Source organism: Saccostrea cucullata, unplaced genomic scaffold, assembly GCF_032062105.1.
Source record: "Saccostrea cucullata isolate Sc308-1 unplaced genomic scaffold, CSIRO_AGI_Scuc_v1 ctg175, whole genome shotgun sequence".
In the NCBI taxonomy this organism is placed as follows: Eukaryota; Metazoa; Mollusca; class Bivalvia; order Ostreida; family Ostreidae; genus Saccostrea; species Saccostrea cuccullata.
Genome location: NW_026934326.1, coordinates 530,210 through 554,758, shown reverse-complemented (window position 1 = coordinate 554,758; position 24,549 = coordinate 530,210). Strand labels below are relative to the sequence as shown.

General features: G+C 34.8%; 1 protein-coding gene across 1 annotated transcript; it reads left to right on the top strand.

Annotated features, from left to right (window-relative positions):
• The first annotated feature begins 1,903 nt into the window (after positions 1–1,903).
• LOC134240510 (uncharacterized) lies at positions 1,904–23,081 on the top strand. Its single transcript, XM_062722605.1, is given in 10 exon segments — positions 1,904–2,100; positions 11,922–12,134; positions 12,357–12,472; positions 12,562–12,653; positions 12,734–13,069; positions 13,972–14,298; positions 14,386–14,451; positions 15,692–16,069; positions 16,291–16,465; positions 20,976–23,081. Coding segments are annotated over 10 exon segments (3,543 nt in total). The 5' UTR covers positions 1,904–1,953; the 3' UTR covers positions 22,669–23,081.
• Positions 23,082–24,549: the final 1,468 nt, after the last annotated feature.

The window sequence follows — 24,549 nt, the reverse complement described above, 5'->3', positions numbered from 1 at the left end:
TTGAAATTTCTCAAATGCAAGTTACACTCGAAGATCAAAAGGTCAAAATTTTTGGTACACAAATAAAGGTCTTCTCACAAGAAATGCACTAGTGAAATATGAAAACCCTAGTACAAACGGATCAAAATTTATGGTCAAGGTTAAAGTTTTTTTTACGTGGATCAAACTCTGAGGTCAAGGTCAAAAATACTTAAACCCGTATGAAAGGTCTTGTCACAATGAATACACATGTAAAATATGAAAGCCATAACACCACCTATTCAAAAGTTATGCTACGGTTTAAGTTCGGAAACCTTTGTTAAAAGGGGGAAAACTCAAAGGTCAATTTCACGAGGTCAAATTTGGTGGTATCAAAAAGAACGTTCGTTACAAGGAATACACCTGTGAAGTATGAAAGCCATAGCCCCACCCAGTAAAAAGTTATGAGCAAGGTTAAAGTTTTTGCAGACAAACAGACAGACAAACAAACGGACGGACAGGGCAAAAGCTAAATTTATATACCCCCGAATCTTCGATTACGGTGTGTGTGTGTGTGTTTTACTTAAGTGCATAAGTTATTGTCGACATATGAACTCGTTGATCCAGCGTACTCAGTACAAGAGTTTTCGTACCATTTCCGAGGACCTTAAGAACCATAAAGCATTGCCTTCCACTTCAAATTAATTATACTCGACTGTGGAGAGTAGCTCTTCTGTTACGGAGACGTACACCCCCTACATCTACAACCTTCAGGCAGACTAGACAGCAGCATAAATGACAAATTCTCAGTTGCCTCCCTTATATTTATCCATGCATGAAAGCCATAACACCACCTATTCAAAAGTTATGCTACGGTTTAAGTTCGGAAACCTTTGTTAAAAGGGGGAAAACTCAAAGGTCAATTTCACGAGGTCAAATTTGGTGGTATCAAAAAGAACGTTCGTTACAAGGAATACACCTGTGAAGTATGAAAGCCATAGCCCCACCCAGTAAAAAGTTATGAGCAAGGTTAAAGTTTTTGCAGACAAACAGGCAGACAAACAAACGGACGGACAGGGCAAAAGCTAAATTTATATACCCCCGAATCTTCGATTACGGTGTGTGTGTGTGTGTTTTACTTAAGTGCATAAGTTATTGTCGACATATGAACTCGTTGATCCAGCGTACTCAGTACAAGAGTTTTCGTACCATTTCCGAGGACCTTAAGAACCATAAAGCATTGCCTTCCACTTCAAATTAATTATACTCGACTGTGGAGAGTAGCTCTTCTGTTACGGAGACGTACACCCCCTACATCTACAACCTTCAGGCAGACTAGACAGCAGCATAAATGACATATTCTCAGTTGCCTCCCTTATATTTATCCATGCACATGTCGCCTTAATCTTCTGACGGTTTATGAAGGGAAGCTAAAAGCTTTCTGACATGGGCATTATAACCTTTGCTTTTTTATAAATAAGAAGAAAGGTTATCAAGGAAAAGTTAGAAAGATGACATCATGTAAGATTATATACAAAAATGAAGAACTCTCATTTATTTTGGTCGAGTAAAATGATCAGTGATTACAAGGCTCAAATTGTCATTCATATTCATTGTCACTGACGACTAGTAATAAGAAAAAAAGTATCTACATAGATCAAAAAGTAATTTGCCCTTTAACATGCAATTTCTAGATTTGCAATGATTAAGCATGACTGTATTTCCTTTACACAGTTTAAGATGAATCCTTTTTAAGGGGACAGACACATTAAACAACTCGCACTGAATAACATGCATTTTAGGAAAAATGATAAAGTCTGTTGTTTCAGAACAATTGGATTTGTGTACTGTTGGTGACGTCAGAACATTCATATTTCGGCTGACAATTGGATGACGGACTTTGTCCACAGTAGATCATGACATGTATATCGCGCCCAATGAAGCGTGACTCTATGCCAGAGCCTCAGTCCCATCGCCGGCTCTGTGAGCGCCAACATGTTTCTCATCCTCTCAATTGCAGGATTATCTCTGATTCTACAAAATGTCAACTGCCAAATTAAAGATTCTGCGCTCCAGGACACGGTGCTTAAACTTCACAATGGATATAGGCGGCTTCAGATGGCTTCTAACATGAAGAAACTGGTAAGAGACACAAAGTGAATGCCGTGGATGTGTAGAAAAGCTCATTTTTATTCAAGATTGAATTCAGTAGGAGAAAATAAAGATTTAATAGGTTATTTTCATATGTATAAATTCAAAATAAGGGTAATGTCAAAATGATAATCTGCGTGAGCTGCGAGTTATACTGTATTTCTATTAAGTAATCATTCCGAGAGTGGATCTCCTTGTCTCACTCCAATTTTCGTGATTTTTCTTCCATCCTATCTTGATTACTATTTACAGTAGACAACTGAAAAAAATATAATTTATTTGTCGTCTACTCACATATGAATTCTTAAGAATATCGGCTACTCAGCCAGGAACGATAACATTTTATATTATTTCTTTTAAATTAAAAGGTCTAAAAATGAGATTAAAGTTTTTCGAAGTCTCAGAAACGGCGGTGTAAAAAGTTAACTTTATATCCCATAAAAATAATTTAAAAAATAATAAATGCAATTTTGGAAGAAAAAAATTCCTCTATCCTTAGATACCAATGCAATAAGCTCAATACGTTTTGCAGAAATATATTTAAGATTTGATAATTTTCCTTGTTTAATGTGATTTACTTTAATGATGAACTTTGAAGAAAAACCATGGGTAAATGCACGTATTACTTCGTGAATTCATAGACATTTTTGTAAAACTGATTTTAGAACCCGGGGATCAGACTAGCTTGATAGCAGTTTCACTAAGAGAAAATTGGGAAACCAAAAAATATATGTAATAATTAAAAGAAATGCGAAGCAGCAATTTAAAAAAATTTGCCTCATATTAAAATACAAGTTAAGATACAAACGATAATGAAATACTATTGCTGGTCATCACAGGTGTTACAAATACAAATGCACAATTCATAACGTTTTCTTTATTTGCCCATAAAACATATGTTTTCGCATATAGAGCGAACAAATTAACATCACAATAAATGTAAGCTATTCTTTTGTCCATCACTAACGACAAACAATGCGTGTTACTTCTCACGCTTTCTGAAGACTCGCGCAACGTCGTCGACTTATGATAAATTAACTTGAAAAAAAAACAACTAAAAATTGAAGAAAAAAACGCATAAATAAATAAAGTTGATTAACAATAATTCAATACGATTAAGAATTTATCTACTAAAATAAATAAAGGTAAAATGCATTACCTGTTCAGTAAATATTAGTATATGGAAAGCAAATCTTTTCAAATGAAATTATCATAACTCTGTAGATCTCTTTCTCTCTCATTTAAATTCTTGACAATTGAACAATATATTTTAAAAGACTAATATGTGTCAATATTTCACATTTAAGTGCATAAATCAGTTGTAAATTTTAGCATACGTACCATTTTTTACTTCTGTCGTGTAATGGACCAAAATATTAAGCAAAAAAATCTCGTACTCTTGAAAAAGTTCATTAGCTATATCATACCCAAAGGACCCCTGCGCCATTATCATTAACATGCATACTTTCTTTATTGGATTTTTGGGGCACAAAAAATGTATTTCCTTTATGAATAAATGTGCAATACTTGATTGTAACCAAGCTCTGTGATAGGAAAGACCATTGGCCTGGTCATCTGAGAACCATAAATCACTGGCGGAGAAACAGCGAGAAATTGACAGTATTTACGTCTCAACTGATGGTTCCCTGTCACGACCAAAATACATTTACTGTTGAGAAAATTCTAAAAACTATCCATGCGGAACTGTTCTAAAACCACCCAGGCGTAAAGTGTTACCAGTTTTCGTGTCCTCAGAAATGCAGACTGCGGACAAAATATGTGACGTCATAAAGACCCCCAGTCATAAAATTACATAAAGGATAAAAAGAAACATAATGAAATATTGTTCTGACGTTTAGAATTATGAATTAGAAACTAAAGCATGTTCTATAACTCGGAAAGCCCTTGATAAAATCGTTAAGATTGTAAAAGGAAGCAAAATAGAAGTAAATGAAATATTGACCTCATTTTAAGGTTAATGCCATGTCAATGATGTATTAGAATTGATGATATAAACATAAGAATATATAGGTATGGCCTTCTAAATGCTGCTTTAAGCCTTTAAATCATGTCAATGTACAAAAAGTTACTTTTATTTGGTTTAAGATATTCCCATCCTCGCAATCTTATTGGTTCAAAGTAGAAAAATTGCAATTATGTTCAATGACAATAGTTAAAATTAACTATTTACTAATTATCGCTTGAAACGTATAGGTTGCCATATTTTTTAAGATGTAAGGCACGAACGAAAATAAGTATATATAGTTCCCAACATTAAAAAATCATTTAAATCTTAGAAAGGGATGATAAAATTTATTTAAACTGGTTCAGAATACATAATTCTAAATGCTGAAAGTTTTTAATTAATTGTTTGTACAAATATGTTTGAATTGTGAATAACAGGCCAAGCATTCTACATTTTAAGCACGATGAAGAAAAATACTGAATAAAGATACACGAGGAGTTATTGCCCTTAGCATTTTTTTAAAGATTGAATTATTAATAAAATAAAGAAAATTTTTATTTTTATTTTCTTTTAATAAACAATGATTCTTATTTCACCGATTGAACTTTTCCAAAAAAGACATACATGTGTTACTATTTGGTATGGATTTAAATTTTTAACAGATTCTGCGAAAACCACAGGAGGGTGGAAATACCTTAAAAATTATTTTTCAAACGAGCTTTACCCGCTATAACTCTTCCATACATCCGCCACCACAGAAATTTATATCAAAATACTCAGAAGTACAGAGAGCCGGGCTCATTTACAGAGTAGAATGAATTTCTTACATGAATCATGTTTATATTCTGATGAAAAAATTATTTTAAAACTATCAATATAAATGATAAGACACTGACAGTGAGTTTTTCAATCCTAATACCAAGGTCCGATTTTGTCAGAATCAGAATTAATCTGGTACCGCAGCTGAATGTAAACAAACAGGCCAGTCTGGTTCCCTCTCCTGCTTTACCTCGTATGTGTAGAGAACTACGATAACACTGATTTAAAAAAAATCCTTGAACTACTGGGTATGTTCTTTGACTTAGGACTAAAGTTTTCAAAGTCATTATTACTAATGTTTATTTATATAGATAAAACTTCGTTTTATTTTTGTTGCTTTATATAACGTTTGTATTATCTCAAAAGCGGTTGAGAGTAAGAACTACTAGTATATTTTTGCACGTAACTTTAAAATGGCGACTATGGGGTTGACTTCCTGCCTTGAACGGGATCACATAAGCCGGCAATTGCTCTTTGAGCAATAAGCCCGGCTAATAAGAGTCTGGTTGGGAATTTTAGAAGAAAAATATGCCCTAGATCAGGGAATGTTCTGAGATTTGCTCCAGTTTGATCATATTGGGAGCCGTAATTCACTACTATCTGTACTTTTCATTTATTTACTTTTTAATCTCTTCATATGTTATTCATTAAAATCAAATCATGTGATTCTTTTTTTAAATTCTGTAATAATATAAATGACTAGCCATGAAATTGATGCAAATGTTGCAATCAGAATCCGCATTTTTCAATAAAAATAACAACTATTTCTGTGATGCGCTTAAATGACAAGGCATGATAAAGCCGATTTCGTCCCTTATTTGAAACGAAAATAAAACACAGTTATAATTGTGAGGACTTGCAATTAAGAAATCTAAATGATGCTTGCTTTATACTAGCAATGAATTTATTTTAAACCGTACACGAAGGCGAAGAAAGTTGAACAATTTACCGAATTTCATCAGTTCTAAAGGAATTTCGTCAAATCCGAGACACTTTTGATTTCTGAAAAATTAGAGTATATATAAGTTTACCAATCGGGGATTTAAAACACAATCTTGAATGTGTATCTCATACTGGTGCGTGGAAAGTATAAATTTGGAGATATTCGACCTTGTGATTTAACTTGATGGATCAAAATGTGCTGTTAAAGTGATGAGAATTTCAATATAAGAGAGACATTTAGGGAAACGGCCAACCTTGTGTAACCTTCCTGTGACCACTGTGTATGTTATAACTTAGCGTGAATACTCGTATATTTTTTTTGTTTCAAGGTGGATACATGTTCATTAGTACGAGGCATTGTTTAAGAGAAACACCCCAAATCAGAGGCTAAAATTGGATCTTAACCTACCTTGTTCTTTCTACATTGTGAAATTAACGTATTCACACAGTGTAGATCTAGATCATAGGTCAAAATCACGAGAGTTTTTTTTTCTCAAGGACATATGCAACGTACCTTACCTACTGATAACTTTTCAAGATATTAATTCTTAATTTAAGATTAAAGTGCCATCAAATGTTCATAGACAAAAATTCAGCATGTATTACCAGGGTTTTTTGGAAGATATCAAATTATGAAAATGTTGCATTATTCAAAGAAAAATACACAAAAATTACAAAACATAAATTCCAGATTTTTTCCCCATCAAATTTGTTTTAGAAGAGGTGTATGAATCCATGTATAGAAATTTAAAGTATTGCACACAGGTCCTTCATTCAGTGGAACTCTTCAACTCAAGGGAAGAACCCAATAATGTTCAAACTACGTTGCGTATGACCTTAAGCAAAAAAAAAAAAAAAAAAAAGCTTTGAAATTTTTGAAATTTTTATTTATACGTAAAATCGGAATCTATTAAGGAGAGTCCTTAGATGAAAGCATCGACAGAAAGACATAGAACGCTGACTTCAAATTTTGTGGATTGCAATTTTTGGCCACACTCCTATACATTGTATTCTGCTGAGTAAAAATTAAATAGGATATTAAGAATACCTCAGTTGTCACCAGACAAGGCACATCTTTCCGAAAAAATCAATGTAGGAAAAAGGAACCTTACCAATTTTTAAATAATATTATTTGCAATAGGAAAGAATGTTAAAATCTAAAACTGTGTCATGAAATATTCAAACGGATAAATAAGTACATGTGCACCCCAGCTCTAACGTTTCCTAGGTCTGTGTTTGCTCTGCTTCATTTTTGTACAGTTAAATGGACTTTCAATCTTGAATACTATTCGTTATCTCCATCCATTACATGTATATGTTACGGACGCTGAGCACCAGTATAGAGTTACCTGTTCATCACTTTTGTAGTAACAGTCGGAATTTCTAAGAATGTTTCGGAATCATTTGTTCATTTACCTGTATATCTACATCAAATAAATCACCGGACAGCTACAGGTAACGGTTTAGACACAAAGATGTATGATAAAGCGATTTATTGGTCAATGGGGGAATAAAGATGACGCCACAAAAATATTAAGATATGAAACATTTGATATTTATAACAGTCTCATACATTATAGTCAGACAGACTAATATTTGATCACTGACTCCGTGAAATAATGTAATCCGAGATTATATACGTTCATGTTTATTTCATATTTATATATAAACATTTATTTTTGTATGAATCTAGTGTAGGAATATTCATTTAAATTTGGTCTTAAATTAAAAATATCCTTCAATGTACTTATTTAAAAAAAAAATCAAAGCAATATGAGTTGCATGTTTGACATCAGAAAATTTTATTGCAAATTTTTAATTAACTAATTGAATGACAGACAAATAAATCATTTATAAACTTCTGTTGCTCATATTTGCGATGGAAATATTTTTGTTAGCTTTGATTGAAGCAAAATTGAATAACTAGTATTGTCGTCCTGTACAATAATGATTTCTTATATAAAACTGTGTATTCGTTTGTACAGAAATATTTCTTTTGAAACATTTTAAAACTTTATTTTGGGCTTATTGGTTATAAGGGTTCAAATTACATACAAATTAATCATAATAGCACATTTTACCAGAAAAATAAAATTCTCAAAGATACAGCTCATATTGCTTTAAATGTTTGACATATCAATGCATCATGCCTTCTAATCACCTAACTCCACACACACAGTGATAGTGCGGAGTTCGTTCGTCTGTCTGTTTACCTGTTTTTTAACGTTTGCAAAACAATATTTTTTTTAGGAATTGCCACTCTTCCTAATTATAATCCAATGTGTAAGACGTGACCAAAAGTAAACATATATTGAATGGTGTTGCAAAGGCTACTGAAAACAAGAAGTGCTTGTAAAAAAGCTGATGCTCCCGTATTGCAGTTTATGACAGAAGTTTATCATATGCAAAGTCTGACTCCAATGTCAAGGTCAAAAGGTCAAAATTGTTGGTATCAAGAGGAAGGTCTTGTCACAAAGAATACACCTGTTAAATATAAAAGTCCTAGTACTAACTGTTCAAGTGTTATGGCCACGGTTAAAGTTTTTTACAAAATGGTTCAAACTCTCGGGTGTCGAGGTCAAACATATTTCAACCAATTAAAAGATCTGGTCACAATAAATACACATGTGAAGTATAAAAGTACTAGCTCTAACTGTTAAAAAGTTATGGCCAAGGTTAAAGTTCGGTATTTTTTGGTAAAAGTTGGTCAAACTCCAAGGTCAAGATGTCATATCTGGTGGTACCCAAGGAAAAGTCTTGTCACCAGAAATACACCTGTGAAATAATAAAGCAATAGTTCCACCCAGTCAAAAGTTATAGGCAAGATTAAAGTTTTATGCTTATTGGTCATTAAAATCAAAGTACTGAAAGTATTTTCTAGACCTTTCTTTCAGAGTAAATATCATAAGTACGGTTTCTTTTACGTAGAAAGCGAATTCTTACAGATAAATACTGGAATATATTCTACACGAGTATTAAATATAATAAACAGATAGAAAATTTTTAACGTATAGATTGAACAATTTACATTGTGTACATTTTATATTGTGAAAACAAAAAGTATCAACAAATTATCAAAGGCTGTTAGATGTAAATAATATCCAACTGCATGCTAATCATGTATTCCTTTGCTCTAACAGAACCAATCAGCTGTTATTCTTAGTCCTGTCTGAGGATTGTTAATGATCTGGGATGGTGCATGTGTTTATGATATTAAGAGAGTCAGTCACATAAGTGGTTTTTCTGGCTAACCATGGTCACTTTGAATCATTACTTATAGTAAATCTACTTTATCAGCCGTTTGCTCCATACCTTTAACATGCGTACTTATGATAAATGATATAATTATACATGTATATATATATAGGGAACGACTGGGTCATTTATCTTATTGTTTTTTTTTTACGGTAGACATCAATATATATACGCTGATAGTCGACATGAAAAAATAGATGCTTTTACTATATTGGTGCTACATGTGTACATATGTAAAACAATGCTATAAAAATACATGACTTGATTTACAAATCTGAGTTTACAAACGACCAATTTTTGAAATAATTTCTTCATTGTATGCATTTACTTCTGTATAGAGTTCACGTACATTAATAAAATGCAACACTGTTTTATACTCATTGGCATTGTTACCTTTTTTCAGTATTTTACACTTTCTTAAGTGGAACAAAATCATAAAGATACCGATACATGTACACTAGTAAGCAAAAAAGCAAGGTAAAATTTACAGCGAGTTCTTAATAAGAAATTCGTGGTAGGTATTAACTTTGATACAGTAACACACACCTAATTCTTTGAGAAGGCACAAAAACACAGTTTCAACAACAGAAAAAAACCTATTTTGACTTGGAAATTATGATGTGCATATATATCTAATGTCTTTCAAAGTGAAAAATTAACAATCTTTATGGCCTTCTTGTGTATTAATACTTTCCTTTAAATATTTCTTTAAAGTTGAAGTGAGGGGTACACCAAAGATGATATTTCAGTGCCTTCATTACCCATAGTGTTCATGATTATGTTGCGTCAAATTGAGTACAAATTAATTTACAACATATATATATATATGACAGAGGTGATTCATTACTCCGTACACTAGATAAGTATATTTTAGGTCAATGACTACCTGGGAGCATGGAATCTCCCTTTTCGGGTGACTTACGAGGAAATTGACATGTTATTACTCGTATCTATAGATGTAAATCACAAACACGAAGTATGTACTCTATGAATGTTATCACGCATTGAAAGCAATCGTCTAAATCTCCGTTGGTGTTTGTTTTTCTTTTCTTATACACTGAATTGACGGCGGATTTTCCGGTTATTTTCCGATGATGACAAGGACACACGGCGGGTGTGGCCGGTAGACAGGGGATGATCATCCCTCCACGGCACCTGATCCCTCCTCTGATGTTTTGGATGTCCGCGTTTGCTCTGCTCCTGTTTTGTATTGTTTTATGAACTTTTGACCTTAAATACTGTTCGTTATCTCCAAATATTCATTCTATAGTTCTACTAACTTCTCAATGGACATATGATATTCTGCAAAATATAAAAGTGTGAAAAAGAAATTACATGTATATTCACCTTTTCATCTCACTGAAGTTTATCGGATACTATAGCATCTAATCTGACAGACAGCGAGCACGATTTGACTAGCAGAAGACATAAAAATCTATGTAGTGTAGGTTTATAGGCGCGTCTATTTCTTGATCCTGATTTCAATAAATTTGCAAGCAATGTCAGACTGTGACATTAAATAACCAATCAATTGAATAATGAACCTAAGTATGCACACTGTTGTTCTGAAAGGAAAGGAAGAGACTTGGTAAAAAACACGTGCTTTCAAGTAGGCTTTGACTGTGACAGAGAGAAAGGAAAGCCGTGAAGATGTCAGTCCGGTGTTTGTATTATGTCTGCTTGTCTTGATTCCTGATTTCTAGCTGTCCGTGTGACGACTCCGTTTGGTGCTCTGTTCCTCAGAGGGACAGCGAATCTCAACAGCCGTTCGTTAAAGCCAGCACAAATATGCAGCCATTTTTATGGTCGGTCAACCAGATAACAATAAAACATAATACTCAGTAATACTGGTTTGTACTGGTTTATAATGGTTTGTAGGCCGAAATCCGGCCCCGGTGGTATTTCCGTCTCAAAGAAAACTAGATCACGACTAGTGGAAACTTGAAACCGCAAGAAAACCTGCAATGCAGTACCATGCAATACCGATCTTAATGATATAATCACTCCATCATTACAGCTGGCTACCTAAATGTTTGATCTGAGCATAAATACTGCAATAAAAACTATCCTTACTTTTCATTCTAAAATATCATGATCATCCACCTACCATTACAACCTTATCAAAAAAAATAGCAAAACAATGATGTCAGCACATATTCACAATTACAACTATATATTCTGATTTAAACCAGGGTAATCTGAAGGTCGCGATGCAATGGTTATCACAAAAATACTGTTACTTTTTCCCTAATAACCTTCCTAATTATTCCAAAATAACAAAAAAAAAACAAAAAAGTAAATACATTAGTGTATCCTTAACAACAACCTTGTGTTCCATTTTATAATTTTGTAACTACTATATCGAAAACAACATAATGTTATATCTTTTGAATTTTGTATTTCTACATTAGACAACCTTATCTTCGAAACTTCTACCAGAACTTTGCTGTAATTACAAATTGAAACAGTATATATTTTAATGAAATTAAAGAGACTTTTATATCAAAAAAACACCATAGCAATCTATTTTGCTGTTCGTTTTGTCATTTTTTTAAGATTGGAAATCCAAACAAAATACCATAACAACCTTAATTGAAAATTTTCTCAAGTGAAATCTTCAACTATACAATACCGTCTCACAATCCAAGCACTACAGTCTCAACTTTATCTAAGCAATATACATGTAGTCACAGCCTTATTTTTGCAATACCGTCACAACCTTGTCCAAGCAATATTAAAGCTAATTTCAGTAACTGATACTTTCCTACTTACGACGTCTCAAATTGTTTCATTTTCACCTCTTCAATAACTAGGATTGCGTTTTTTACAGGTATGGGACGCCAATCTGGCCTCAGAAGCCGCCTCGTGGACCAAAAACTGTATATACGAGTTCCGGTACGGCAGCTACGGGGAGAACATGTATTACTTTGAGTCCCGACTTCCGGACAATGTGCTAGTCGAACGCGCCATAGATGCGTGGTACAGTGAACGGTACTCATGGCGCATGTCCGGTGATTGCGCGGAGGCTTGTAGCTACACACAGGTATCACATGACTTTTCAAAAAATCTAAAAATAGAAGCCTGTAAAGTCCACTCATTTGAGATACTGTATGAAAATCTGTTACGACCTTCAGCCATTGAATTTGCTTTTGTAAATTAAAAGGTTTTGGACAGTATTTTTCTAGCTTTGGAATAATTATGTTGACAATATTCTTTGATATACAGAAATGATTTTCTTTAACAATGAATTGTGTATATGTCTCAGCTTGTTTGGGCAAAAACCCAACGTGTCGGATGCGCTGTCCAGAAATGCACGGAGCTTACAATGCCAGAAGAATTCATCCCAGGAGCGTGGTTCCTCTACTGTCTGTATGATCCAAAGTAAGATGCATTTTTTACGCCGAGATCCTTATTTTTGTACGGTTAATTATAATTATACTTTATTACACATTCTTTATCACTTTTTATAGAGGAAACACATTTGGGGATCTTCCCTACTCGAGAGGCGGTGCCTGTGAGAAGTGCGAAGCCAAGGAAGTTTGTTCCGACAAGTTATGTGCAGGTACAGTACAACCTTAATTAAACAGACACAAATATTCTTTCAAAGAAAAACATACTTGATGTAATGCTTTATATTGTTAGACAAATATGCACCAACCACACCGCAACCAGTCAAAACAACACCTCCCCCGACGTTGCCGAGCATACAGATTGGTTCACAATCCTCAAACACGGAACTGACGCAACTCGAACTCCAGCACAGAACAGCACTGGAGAAGCAACAGGCTCTTCTGCAAGAAACCTTAAAGAAACAGAAGGCGTTAGAACAGCAGCTGCGCACTCAGCAGAAGTTGATAGAGCAGACACTGTTGGTGGGGAAGAGCCTGACCACCGCCAAACCTAGCGTGACGTGGAGCAACGGTCTCCCTACAGATGTCAACCGCAGGTCAGATGTGGACCAAGGAAGCACCAACACTAGTAAGGAAATTTCTCTATTTTAAACGTTTACAGCATGCTCTTTTCTTCAAATTATGTTTTATGAATTTCAAAGACATGAGACAAAAATTCATGGCATCGATGTTTCTTTCTACATCTTTATATCGTGATTTTCAAGCATCTCTTTAGATCTACTAAATTTCATCATATTCATTTAATATTGAGGATATTTTGTGGAAAAATTCTTAAGACCAAGACCAAAATAAATCTTTTCTTGTTTGAAATGTTAAAAATCTTATTGTAAGAAATTTGAAAGTTATTTCAAGATTTCATAATCAGCTTAAACTACTTAGTATTTGGTCTTGGTTATATTCATCTGTAACATAAGTATCGGGTGCTTGCATGTTCTTCTTTGTCTGCTTTTAATGGTTTTCATCCTTAGCATCATTTTACCTTATATTCCTTTTCCTTCATAAAAGTAGGGGTGTAATATATTGGTTCTTTGAGTAGCATTCTAATGCTGGTGACTGTTCTGCGAGGTTCTCAGGGGAAATAACTCCTGCCAGAGTCGGACAAGGGACAGACAAACGGACAATCGTGTTGGCATCCGTCCCAGACTTCAAAGATGTGATACACCATTAATGTCTTTGATTCATCGCAGACAGCTTATTCAGAGATTTGAAAAAAATGCGGTGTTTATACTACACAGAAAACGGTTTATTTGAATGCTGCAGATAAAGAGTTTTGGCGATCCATAAAAGAAATGATTTTTTTTGACGCATTACTACAACTCTCTGGCAGGGACTTGTGGTGAACTGCTTTTATGTATATAGAGACTGTGTTGGTGTTTCTAACATTGGTGTATTGTTACTCTAACTTTTTTCTCTATGTTGCGCATGCTCTGTTACGTGTTTTTATTTTGAAAATTATTTGTTGTCTCATAGGAAATGGGATGATGTCTTCGTCAATGCTTGGGACGCGCAGCGGACCGACGGACGACAAAACAGAACTTGTCAGGCGGCCCATACAAATCTCTTCAGTCGGCGACAGAGACTCTCGCCGGAAACCCGTCTCCGACGTCCAGGAGGCGTCTTTCTTTTCCTTTCATCGTCCTCGAAATCAGTTTTCCTCTGTGCGACTTTGGCAACCAACTACGACTCGTGCGCCGCTGTTTGTCTTGAATCCCCAGCCCCAAATATCGTCCTTACAGAAAACCGTCACCAGCATGAGGCCACTTAAACCCAATAAAAACAGGGTCTCTTTCACCATAGGTAACAGACGACATTTACATCAGTAGGGTTAACATGGTGGTGGATCAGAATTCTAACCAGAAATTTTACTACGCACATTTTTTGCAGGTAGCGGAAGCACCTTGAAATTCAACTACAAACCGAACTCTTCCTTAGTAACACAGTCACAAAGAGGTAATATAAGTTGTATATGACTTGTGTACACGATCAACAATGATTTTGTTCTCGGGAATTGTTCTGATTTTAAAGGAATTTTTGATTACAGAAAAGGCATTAAAAGACAGAAGGGTTAAAGCAATTCCTAGAGAAAACGCTCGTCCATCTATTAAGTTAACTGACTTTAAGTCGCGAAGACCAGGTAATTCGTATGGGCATATTCTGTCTGTCTGGTATCCAACCTTTTCCCGACCTTCCTGAATTTCCAAATTAATGCGTTCTCTCTTTTATTCGATCTCACACTCAGGTAGAGGTTTCCCTCTCCTTTTTACTAATTTCCACAACCAAGGCACACTGCGCACTCTAGCACTGATTTCTTCCTTACCTAGCTAGGAGAATGTCTGATGTTGCGGTGGCACGTTTAATGGAGAAACCTTAATCCTTTCCCTGTTGTCATTAATCACAATGCGCAACTGGCACTTCTTACAATCATTTTAATATCTCTAAGCTTTAGCACGTTAAGTGGAAAATGTCTGATGTTCCGGTGGGACGTTTTAATGGAGAAAATATGGTCTTTCTCCGTCATTATTCTCTTGTTTTATTCAATGTACAGAGAGGTAATAAAGTTAAGACCCCTGTCAATTTTTATAGTAAACTGTCCTCCTAACAAACTTTGGTCTCCCCTGTACCAGGTAACCTCTCGTTCCTGATTTGCCTGGGTTTTTTATATTAACATTTCGATCCGTGTTTTATGAAAGTCTTCAACTGAATGTAAATTGAACCTTTGCTTTCTGATGTTTTTTCCAAAAAGGAAAGAATTCAAAATAAATAAAAAGATAAGTAATAATTACCTTCAGTGAGAACGTTATATAACATACCTTTAAACAATTTCTCAAAACACGCAATATAGATAAAATAACCCTGTTAAGGTCATAGGGAATATAGTTTGAACTTTATTGGGTTCTTCCCTGGAGTTGAAGAGTTCCACTAAACGAAGAACCCGTGTGCAATACTTTTATATATAATTTAATTTTTGAAAATAACCCTGTTAAAAATTTTCACAATTTGTTCTTTACAAAACCCCTGGCACATGCTGATTTTTTGTCTAAGAACATAGTGGTTTGTTTCATCGTTTTTATAAACCTTAATTATCAGGAAGGAAAGAAAATATGGTGACCATATAAAATCATTGTGGATAAGAAAATATAATAAGTTGGAATAGGTTAATGTTAGCATGCGTGCGCATTTTTTGTTACAGAAACTGCGCTGCCCGGCCAGAACAAGTTAGATTTGTCCGCTTCTGACAACTTTCGTTTTGGGGGTGCTAGGTCATTAGAGAGCCAGCTAGCGTCCAATGGCAACTTGCGATCCAAGGAGCGCCAACACACATCTCTGAGTCTCCTACAGGCCCACTCTTCTACTTCCGATCAGAAACAAACTATTTCCGGTGGCGGACAATCCTGGGGAAGATCTGAGGTCAACAGTCTTCAATCACAAGCCACAAAGCAACAAGCGTCTGTAACAAGCGTTCAGCAAACCCAGAAGGGCCAAAGCCCGGATTTCGGGTCACGCACTGTATTTACGTCACGAACAAAAGCGCCCTCTACCTCTGCCCCTTCCTTTTTACCCGCATCCCGTGAGTATATCCTAGAAATGTAGACTTGGATTTGATATATTCCATAAATGTTATGATTTGTTTGGTACACGGTGTGTAAAAATATTGGTATTGAAATATATCTGAAGTAGTCTTATAATATATAATGAACCTTTGTAAAAAATTATTATAGCCATAAATTGATTGAAATTAAAAAAACGGTTTTGTTATAGATACGTTATGGCAAAAATGTTTGATTTTAGCTACTCTTCCTCCAACCACGATCCCGCCTGACTGTGTAGACAAGGATGTTTACTGTCCGTACTGGAAGGTCTACTGTGATAATAATTCCTATGTTTTTGAGAACTGTCGGCGGACGTGTAAGTCGTGCTACGTCCCGCCTCCGCCAGTTATTCCGCAGCCTCCGCTGGGTAAGTAGTTATCTCCCTTTGTAAAATCAGTAGTTTTATGTGGTCAGTTAATATTGGAATTTTGCGTCATAGGTTATAGTCAAAATTTGTTTAATCTTTTATATGCATGCCATTAATATCCCATTTAAAGTAGTAGTTTTAATATAAATCCAAACTTGCCATCTAGGGAAACGTTTGTATAATGTAGATAATTGTTTTTTAAGGTCTGGGGTTTCGTATAGAGCACAGAGTGAGTACATTTGCATGATTACAATTTTAATATGACGGATTTTTTTGTTTGCATGCAATACAACCGCATTGCTCTTGTGTTGTTTTAGATATCACATATATTTGCAGAATATGAAAGTCTATGCACGTTTTCAACTACATATTTTCTTTCTGTGAAGATTTTTTGCTAAAAATCTAACAAATCTTCCCAACATCTTAATACAATTGATTCAACTTACACCTAGCATGCTTTGTCAATAAAATTCACTGTCAAGGTTTAACACTTTATATCTCATATTTCAGTTACTCTGTTCATTATTTTGATATTCCTTTTTATATCACTTTTCCAAACAGTGAAAAAGTCGTGCAAATTTCGCGAGACTTTTAATTCTTTTCTCATGTACGACTATTACGGTGTTGGTTGTTTGGGCAACATTGCGTTTCTTTCCATATAATATTCTCTCCAATAATAAGCTGTCCTACATTATTTCCAGTACTGAATTCAACGAACTGTAGTGTGCGAGTTACAATTTAAACGAGAAAATCAATTGTCGCCTGGGAAATAAATAAAGTTAACAATGGATACGAGTCTTGATCATCAAAGCGCGTCGATATGCGTGAAAAAGGCATGCGTCTAAGTGATGAAAACGATAGTCGAGAATATTTTGAAAACTTATTGTCGGATGAAAATCGAACAAAAACATTACCCATTTAAACTTTCTCAATCATCAAATAAATGTTGACTGTATTAAATATAAATTGAAACCAGACACATGCATCAAGAAATTCAAAAATGTATTTTACTTTAAGAATACATGTATAAAACACGAACTGTGTACAGTACGTTTTTATGCGATAAGTAAAATTCGATGTTCTAAATAAAGGGACCTGTCGTTTTTTTTATAGTAAAAGATAAGAAACTTTATATATTAAATATGAAAAACATATATTTTTTTACTGATTCACGTTATGGAAGTAAATATATTATGTATCTTGTAATTTATAAAGGGAAAGAACATTCTGATTAAAAATCTTTTTAATGTTTAGAAAGCCTTTAATTCTGAATAACTTCTCTCACCTCAATCCCCATACACCAACACTTAAACTTATATGTATAGAGCAGTAACCTGAATTACTTCCCCTTATCAGATTGTTCTTTGCTTTAATTCGATTGTTAATATACTTTTATACTAAAATATTTACCCGGCATAAAATTTTAAACTTAATTTGATCTTAGGAATATCACTTTTCATTACTGTTCGAGTTTAGCTCATTGCAGAGTTGTCTGAGAGAAAAACAAGAGACAACTTTAGAGCAAAGTTATTTGTCAAGTAGGACATGGATTACATCCCCTTATGGTAAACCCTCAGTTTCTAGATGGTAACATATGTTTACATTTACAGTATACCATTTAGAGTAATGGTGTTGTTCAAGTTCTTGGAATATTAAAATTTGCTTGATAACAAGCAAATTCAAAGAATTGTGGTCCCCCGCTTTCGGTGTCTTTGTGGGTGAGATGTTATTTTTATGACATATTGTGTGTAATATGAACATCCTATCATATGTCATTTATTTAGATAGTAACTCTGAAGTTGATTTTTTTGAAGGATGAAAACCCTAATCCTGACCGTTAAAAAGTTATGGCCAAAGTAAAACGTTTTTTAAAAGTAGGTCAACTCCAAGGTCAAGATCAAAGGGTCAAAGTTGTTGATATCCAATGAAAAGTTTTCTCACAAGGATTACATATGTGAAGTATGAAAGCCCTAGCCCTTACTGTATAAAATTTATGGTCAAGGTTAAAGTTTTTTCATAAGTACATAAATCTTTAAGGTCAAGGTCAAAAGGTCAAAGTTGTTGATATCCAATGAAAGGACTTGCCACAAAGAATACATATGTAAAATATAAAAGTCCTAGTATCTACCGTTCAAAAGTTGTGACCAAAGTTTAAGTATTTTTAAAAAGTAGTTAAAACTCCAAGGTCAAGGTCAAAGGGTAAAAGTTATTGGTATCCAATGAAAGGTCTTCTCAAAAGGATCACATATGTGAAGTACAAAAGCCCTAGTCCTCACCGTTCAAAAGTTACGGTCAAGGTTAAAGTTTTTTCATAAGTACATAAATCTCCAAGGTCAAGGTCAAAGTGTCAAGGTTGTTGGTATCCAATGAAATGTCTTGCCACAAGGAATACATATGTGAAATATAAAAGTCCTAGTATCTACTGTTTAAAAGTTGTAACCAAGGTTAAAGTTTTTAAAATGTAATTAAAACTTCAAGGTCAAGGTCAAAGGGCAAAAGTTATTGGTCTTCTCACAAGGATTATATATGTGAAGTACGAAAGCCTTCATCCTCACCGTTCAAAAGTTATGGTCAAGGTTAAAGTTTTTTCAGAAGTACGTAAATCTCCAAAATCAAGGTCAAAAGGTCAAAGTTGTTGGTATCCAATGAAAGGTGTTGCCTCAAAGAATACCTGTGTGAAATATAAAAGTCCTTGTATCTACCGTTCAAAAGTTGTGACCAAGGTTATAATTTTTAAAAAGTAGTTAAAACTCCAAAGTCAAGGTCAAAAGGTCAAAGTTCTTGGTATCCAATGAAAGGTCTTCTTACAAGAAGAAAATATATGAAGTATAAAAGCCGTAGCCCTTACCGTTCAAAAATTATGGTCAAGGATATATTTTTTTCATAAGTACATACATTTCCAAGGTCAAGGTCAAAAGGTCAAAGTTGTTGGTATTCATTGAAAGGTCTTGTCACAAAGAATAAATATGTGAAATATGAAAGTCCTAGTACCTACCATTCAAAAGTTATAGCCAAAGTAAAAGTTTGGAATTTTGTAGTAAAAGTAGTTGAAACTCCAAGGTCAAGGTCAAAAGGTCAAATTTGGTGGTACCCAAAGAATGGTCTTATCACAAGGAATACACATATGAAATATGAAAATTATAGCTCCACTAAATCAAAAGTTATGGGCAAGGTTAAAGTTTTTGTGACTGACGGACCGACGGACAGACGACGGACAGACGAATGAGATTTAATGTCCCCTCGCTTTCGCGAAAGCGGGGGACAATAAAGGGCAATCAAGGAACATCACTCTACATAAGTAATGGTGCGTTATTTTCTCACGTTTTTGATTTGAAAAAAATATTTTCTGGATATTACTGATTTTTTCTTCGGCTTGTCAGAATTTACTTTTCTTAAGATAAACAACAAACAAGTTTTGAAGAAAATTTTATTGGTTAAAAACCGAAAGAATAAACAATAGTATTCAACGATACTTTGGGTTTTTGATTTCAACAAACGATGTTGCTATAGATGCTACGAGCAAAAAATATCTGTGAAATTCTCTCAAACGCTTTTCTCCTGCAGTTTTGGTCGGATTTCAGTCAGAATTTATACACAAGTAGATTAAATATTAAATAAATAAATAAATTTATTCTCTACATAGTTTTGTCTTCGTCTCTTCAATATATACAATTTGATTTTAGTGAACCTTTTTGTCTTGAATATTAGAAATTTCTGTAAACTTCTTCTTCTACATTTTTTGTCCGATTTTAATCAGACTTGGTAAAAAAGTATTCTGAACTAAGATACCAAAATCTTCTATGTTTTTTATCTAAATTAAATTAAGTTCACAAGTGACAATAATTCTTGCTTATTGGTGTTCCCATAAACATTAAAAGTGGAGGCCAGGTGCTTCTTTTTGTTTTCTTATTGTAAGTGCAGAGCAGTAGAGATTTGGGTCATCTCTTTAAAAAGGAAAGCTTTGGGATATATAGTGATTAGATTTAATATGAAGTTAAAGAAAAATGAATTTCAGGGATGTTAACACCATAAAAATTGTGTATACAGCTAGGTAATGCTTTGCAGTCGTATATACAATGCAGACATTTTCTTCTTGCACATACTGAAATAAATATGGTATACAGATATATCACATGAATATCTAGGTTTCTGTTTTGTATATAAATTATGCCCCTTTGAAAAATTTCAATTATTTGCAGTTTCCGCTCATTTTCTTTGCAACTGTTACACATACTGAAATGAAATTTGGTATACTCAAGATCTCTTTTTGGAGGCACCATTTTTGACAGAGTTATGCCCCTTGGACTTAGAAAAATTCCAATAATTTGCAGTTTTCGTTAATTTTCTTTGCATTTTTTTTAGTATACAGATTTATCAGATGACTATCTAGGTCAAGTTCTGTTTTGGGTACAATCATTTTTGAGCCCTTTTGATAAAAAATCCTGTGTTATACAAACATCTCTTGTTTAAATCTTATTTGGACTATTGTTACTCATAGCTTTGATATCCTGTTTCAGAAACTCTGACACCAACCAGCAACAACAGTACCAAGAGACTTCACAACAGATCCAGCAAAATCAAATAACCCAAGATAAATCCAACTACATCCAACAAACGATCATTCAGGAGCAACCTAATGTTGTACAAAATGTACAACTGGACCAAAATTTTCAGCAGGAACCTAGCAACAATCAACAGACCCAATACATGATGCAGCAACCTCAGTCAGGCTTCCAACAAGAACCGCAAATAATTCAGCAACCTCAGCCTCTCTATCAGCAACCGCAACCTCAGGTGTATCAACAGCCACAACCTCAGATGTATCAACAGTCAGGTTTTCAACAGTTTCAAGGGCAACAAAGTGTGCAACCTCTCATGGGCTTCAACCAGCAACAGTCCTATGATTACGTACAACCAACGTCTGCCATCCAGTCGTGGCATGGCGGCATGCTTGGTCATCAGAGTAGCCATGGTAACAACATGCTTGTAGGTTTTCAACAAACAAACAATCAAATTCAAGGAAACCAACAATTCACAGAACCTCCAACTCCCAAACCAACAGAAACAATAAGATTAGAGTTTCGTGGGCATACTCCAGCAACAGCGAGTTTCAAAAAACAACCAATTAAACCGCGGGAACCAGCAGGGGAGATAAGTCCATACATTAAGGTGCAGGAGCCACTACCAGAGGGAGTAGAACTAAGGACAACCACGCCCACCACTACAACAACCACGACAACAACAACAACAACAACAAAGCCGCCGCCCACGCGACCCCCGACACGCCCACCGACCACTCATCCTCCGCAGTTCTTTAATCAGGGAGCATATGGCATCAACCATTACTACCCTAACAACAATATGTATAATAACCACTACCAAGCTCAGAATATCCATTATCAAAATACAAACTCCCAATTGCACCAAACTCATCAAACCAATCATATGCAGACAAATCAAGTTTACAACCATAACAATTACCAACCAAACTTTGCTACCCGCCAACAGATTTATATGCAGACGACACCATCCCCTATGATTTTTAACCAACAGATGATACAGCAAAACACACCGGCGCCAATAATTTTTCAACAGCATCGGACACAACAGCCAAACCCGCAGGGAATGAACAACTTTTTGGGTCAGTCTCGGCAAATTCAGGTCCAATCCCTCGACTTAAACGTGCCAATCCGTTCTTCCTCTGCTATCTTGTCCCCTAATCAACAACAACCAAGTATCAACATACAATACCAACAGCAGGTTCAGCAACCAAACCAATTTACAAAGGCACCAGCAAACCAAAACGTTCAATACCAGCAACCTAAATCTGAAGACGTGTTTAAAAATGCTCTAATGAGAGCAAACTTTGGTCAAGCCAACATTAACCTAGCAAGTAACCTCGGGACTCAGCCAGGCCAGTACCAACGAGTACAGGCGTCTAGTGACGTCAGTTGGTACTACTCCGTATCCACGCGGCCACCAAATGTTGTTCCTACAGAGCCCTATCCCACAAAACCCCTCTTAGACCTTAATTTAAAACTTTTTGAAAACCCAAATGTAGTTGTACAAACGAACTCTTCGACGCCTGCGCAATCGCAGCCTTCCGCGTGTGTAGATGTGGACGCTCGATGTCCACAATGGACTCAGTGGTGTGGGATTGACCAGTATGTGGACAATAATTGTAAAAAATTGTGTAAAAACTGTAGGTGATGTTTCGGCCAAATATTCTGATATAAGGAACCTCCCACAGTAGGTCAATCAACGAGAGATTAATATTTGGACGGAGTTAACTCCTTTCCAACCGGGCATCATGTCGGACCAAGTGATCGAGTGATTTTGAAGAATGATCTTGTTTTACCAGAGAGACATTTGCAAGCTTGTGTGCTCTTGATTTGTGCCTTCAATTTATTTACCATATCATTTTTTTTTTTACCTCAGATAACAGTTTCACGTGTCTTCCCCCACCCCCCCCAATACAAGAATTAATTTTATAAGGAAGTTAATACGGACTGATTGCATTTATGGATGCTCTCGTATGTGGAATAAACTTCTGTCTCTGCCTCTTGGATTCTAGATGTGATATAGTGCTACGTTTTTCTTGTAAATATACATCAAGTTCTGAAAATGCCTTCGCTTTGCTTATTTGCATTCATTATTTTGTTAATGGTGTTGTTAATAAAGAATAAGTTGAGTTTGTTTTTATTGACTTCCGTGTGAAATTAGACGGATTTATGCAATATTGTACAATATTGCTATTCTTTTTATGTCAATACGATGTTTTAGCCACCTGAAAGGCACAATATTCACGGAGACCGAAGATATGATTTGTAGAATATCGGATGTTAGTCAGTAAGAGAGCTGAGAAATATTTAATCCTATATTAAGGTTCATTGATACTCTCATAAGAGAGATAACTCTTAATGACATAAACGTCTATTATTCCTTTATAAATTTGCCAAGCTGAAGTGTTTTTTTTTTGTCCAATTCTGCCCCGCAAGCTATGTTATAATTGTTTGTATTTTACTTTAAAAATACATCTCTTTTGGAAAATCATTAAGGTTCAAGCAACATTTTTATTGAGTGAGCAGAGGGTTTATGTACCTTAAACTCCTTTTCACATATTTACATCTTTATGTTTCAAATGCACCCGGATACCTAGGATTTCATTGGGTGCGTTCACAATTCTTCCATTCGTACAAATATCGATTTGCCATTGGCTTGTCTTTGGGACCAATGTTAAACAATGGTACAATTGGTTGCCTTTAAACTGCAAAAGGCATATTGGTATAAGCTAATGACAAAACAACCAACTGCTGTATCGCTTGTCAAAGGTGAATAATGGTACCACTTGGTTACTAATGGACACCGATGGTAATCAAAGGTTACCAACGGCAAATATTGAGTTTTTCACCATTTTCCAGAACTTGGTCAAACTCCAAGGTCAAGTTAAAAATGTCAAAAATATTCATACCCAAGGAAAGTTCTTATCACAAAAATTAACAAGTTAATTATGAAAGCCCTAGCTCTAACCGTTCAAAAGTTATGGTGGAGGTTAAAATTTGGTTAAATTTTGCAAAGGTTGGTCAAACTCCAAGGTTAAAGTTAAGAGGTCAAAAATATGTTGGTACCCAAAGAAAGTTTTTATCACAAGAAATGTACGTGTGAAATATGAAACCCATAGCTCCAATGATTCAAAATGTAAACAGATAGGCAAGATTTAAAATTGGTTGCTCATTGAGGAAAATTCACCAGTTTGAACTCCGGCCAAGACGGCGGCAAAAGGATAATACATGTATCTATTTCTTCTATACTTTCTACTAAAAAGAAATAATACAGTCAGCTAAATTTTACTCTACAATTTACAATATAAAAACTTTTTAAAATGTCCAAATGTGACGTGTTTTGTACAATTGAAAGACTGAGTTTTCAGAAAAAAAAATCCAAGGAGGGATTTAAAGAAATAACTTACAATGTGTAATATTTACAAGGTGCCATAGGATTTGACTTGTGCCATTTTTAAAGCAAAATTGCTAATGATAATTATCATTCCAACAATCCTGGGGGTATTACTGCGAGAGAAGGTTCTGTCCA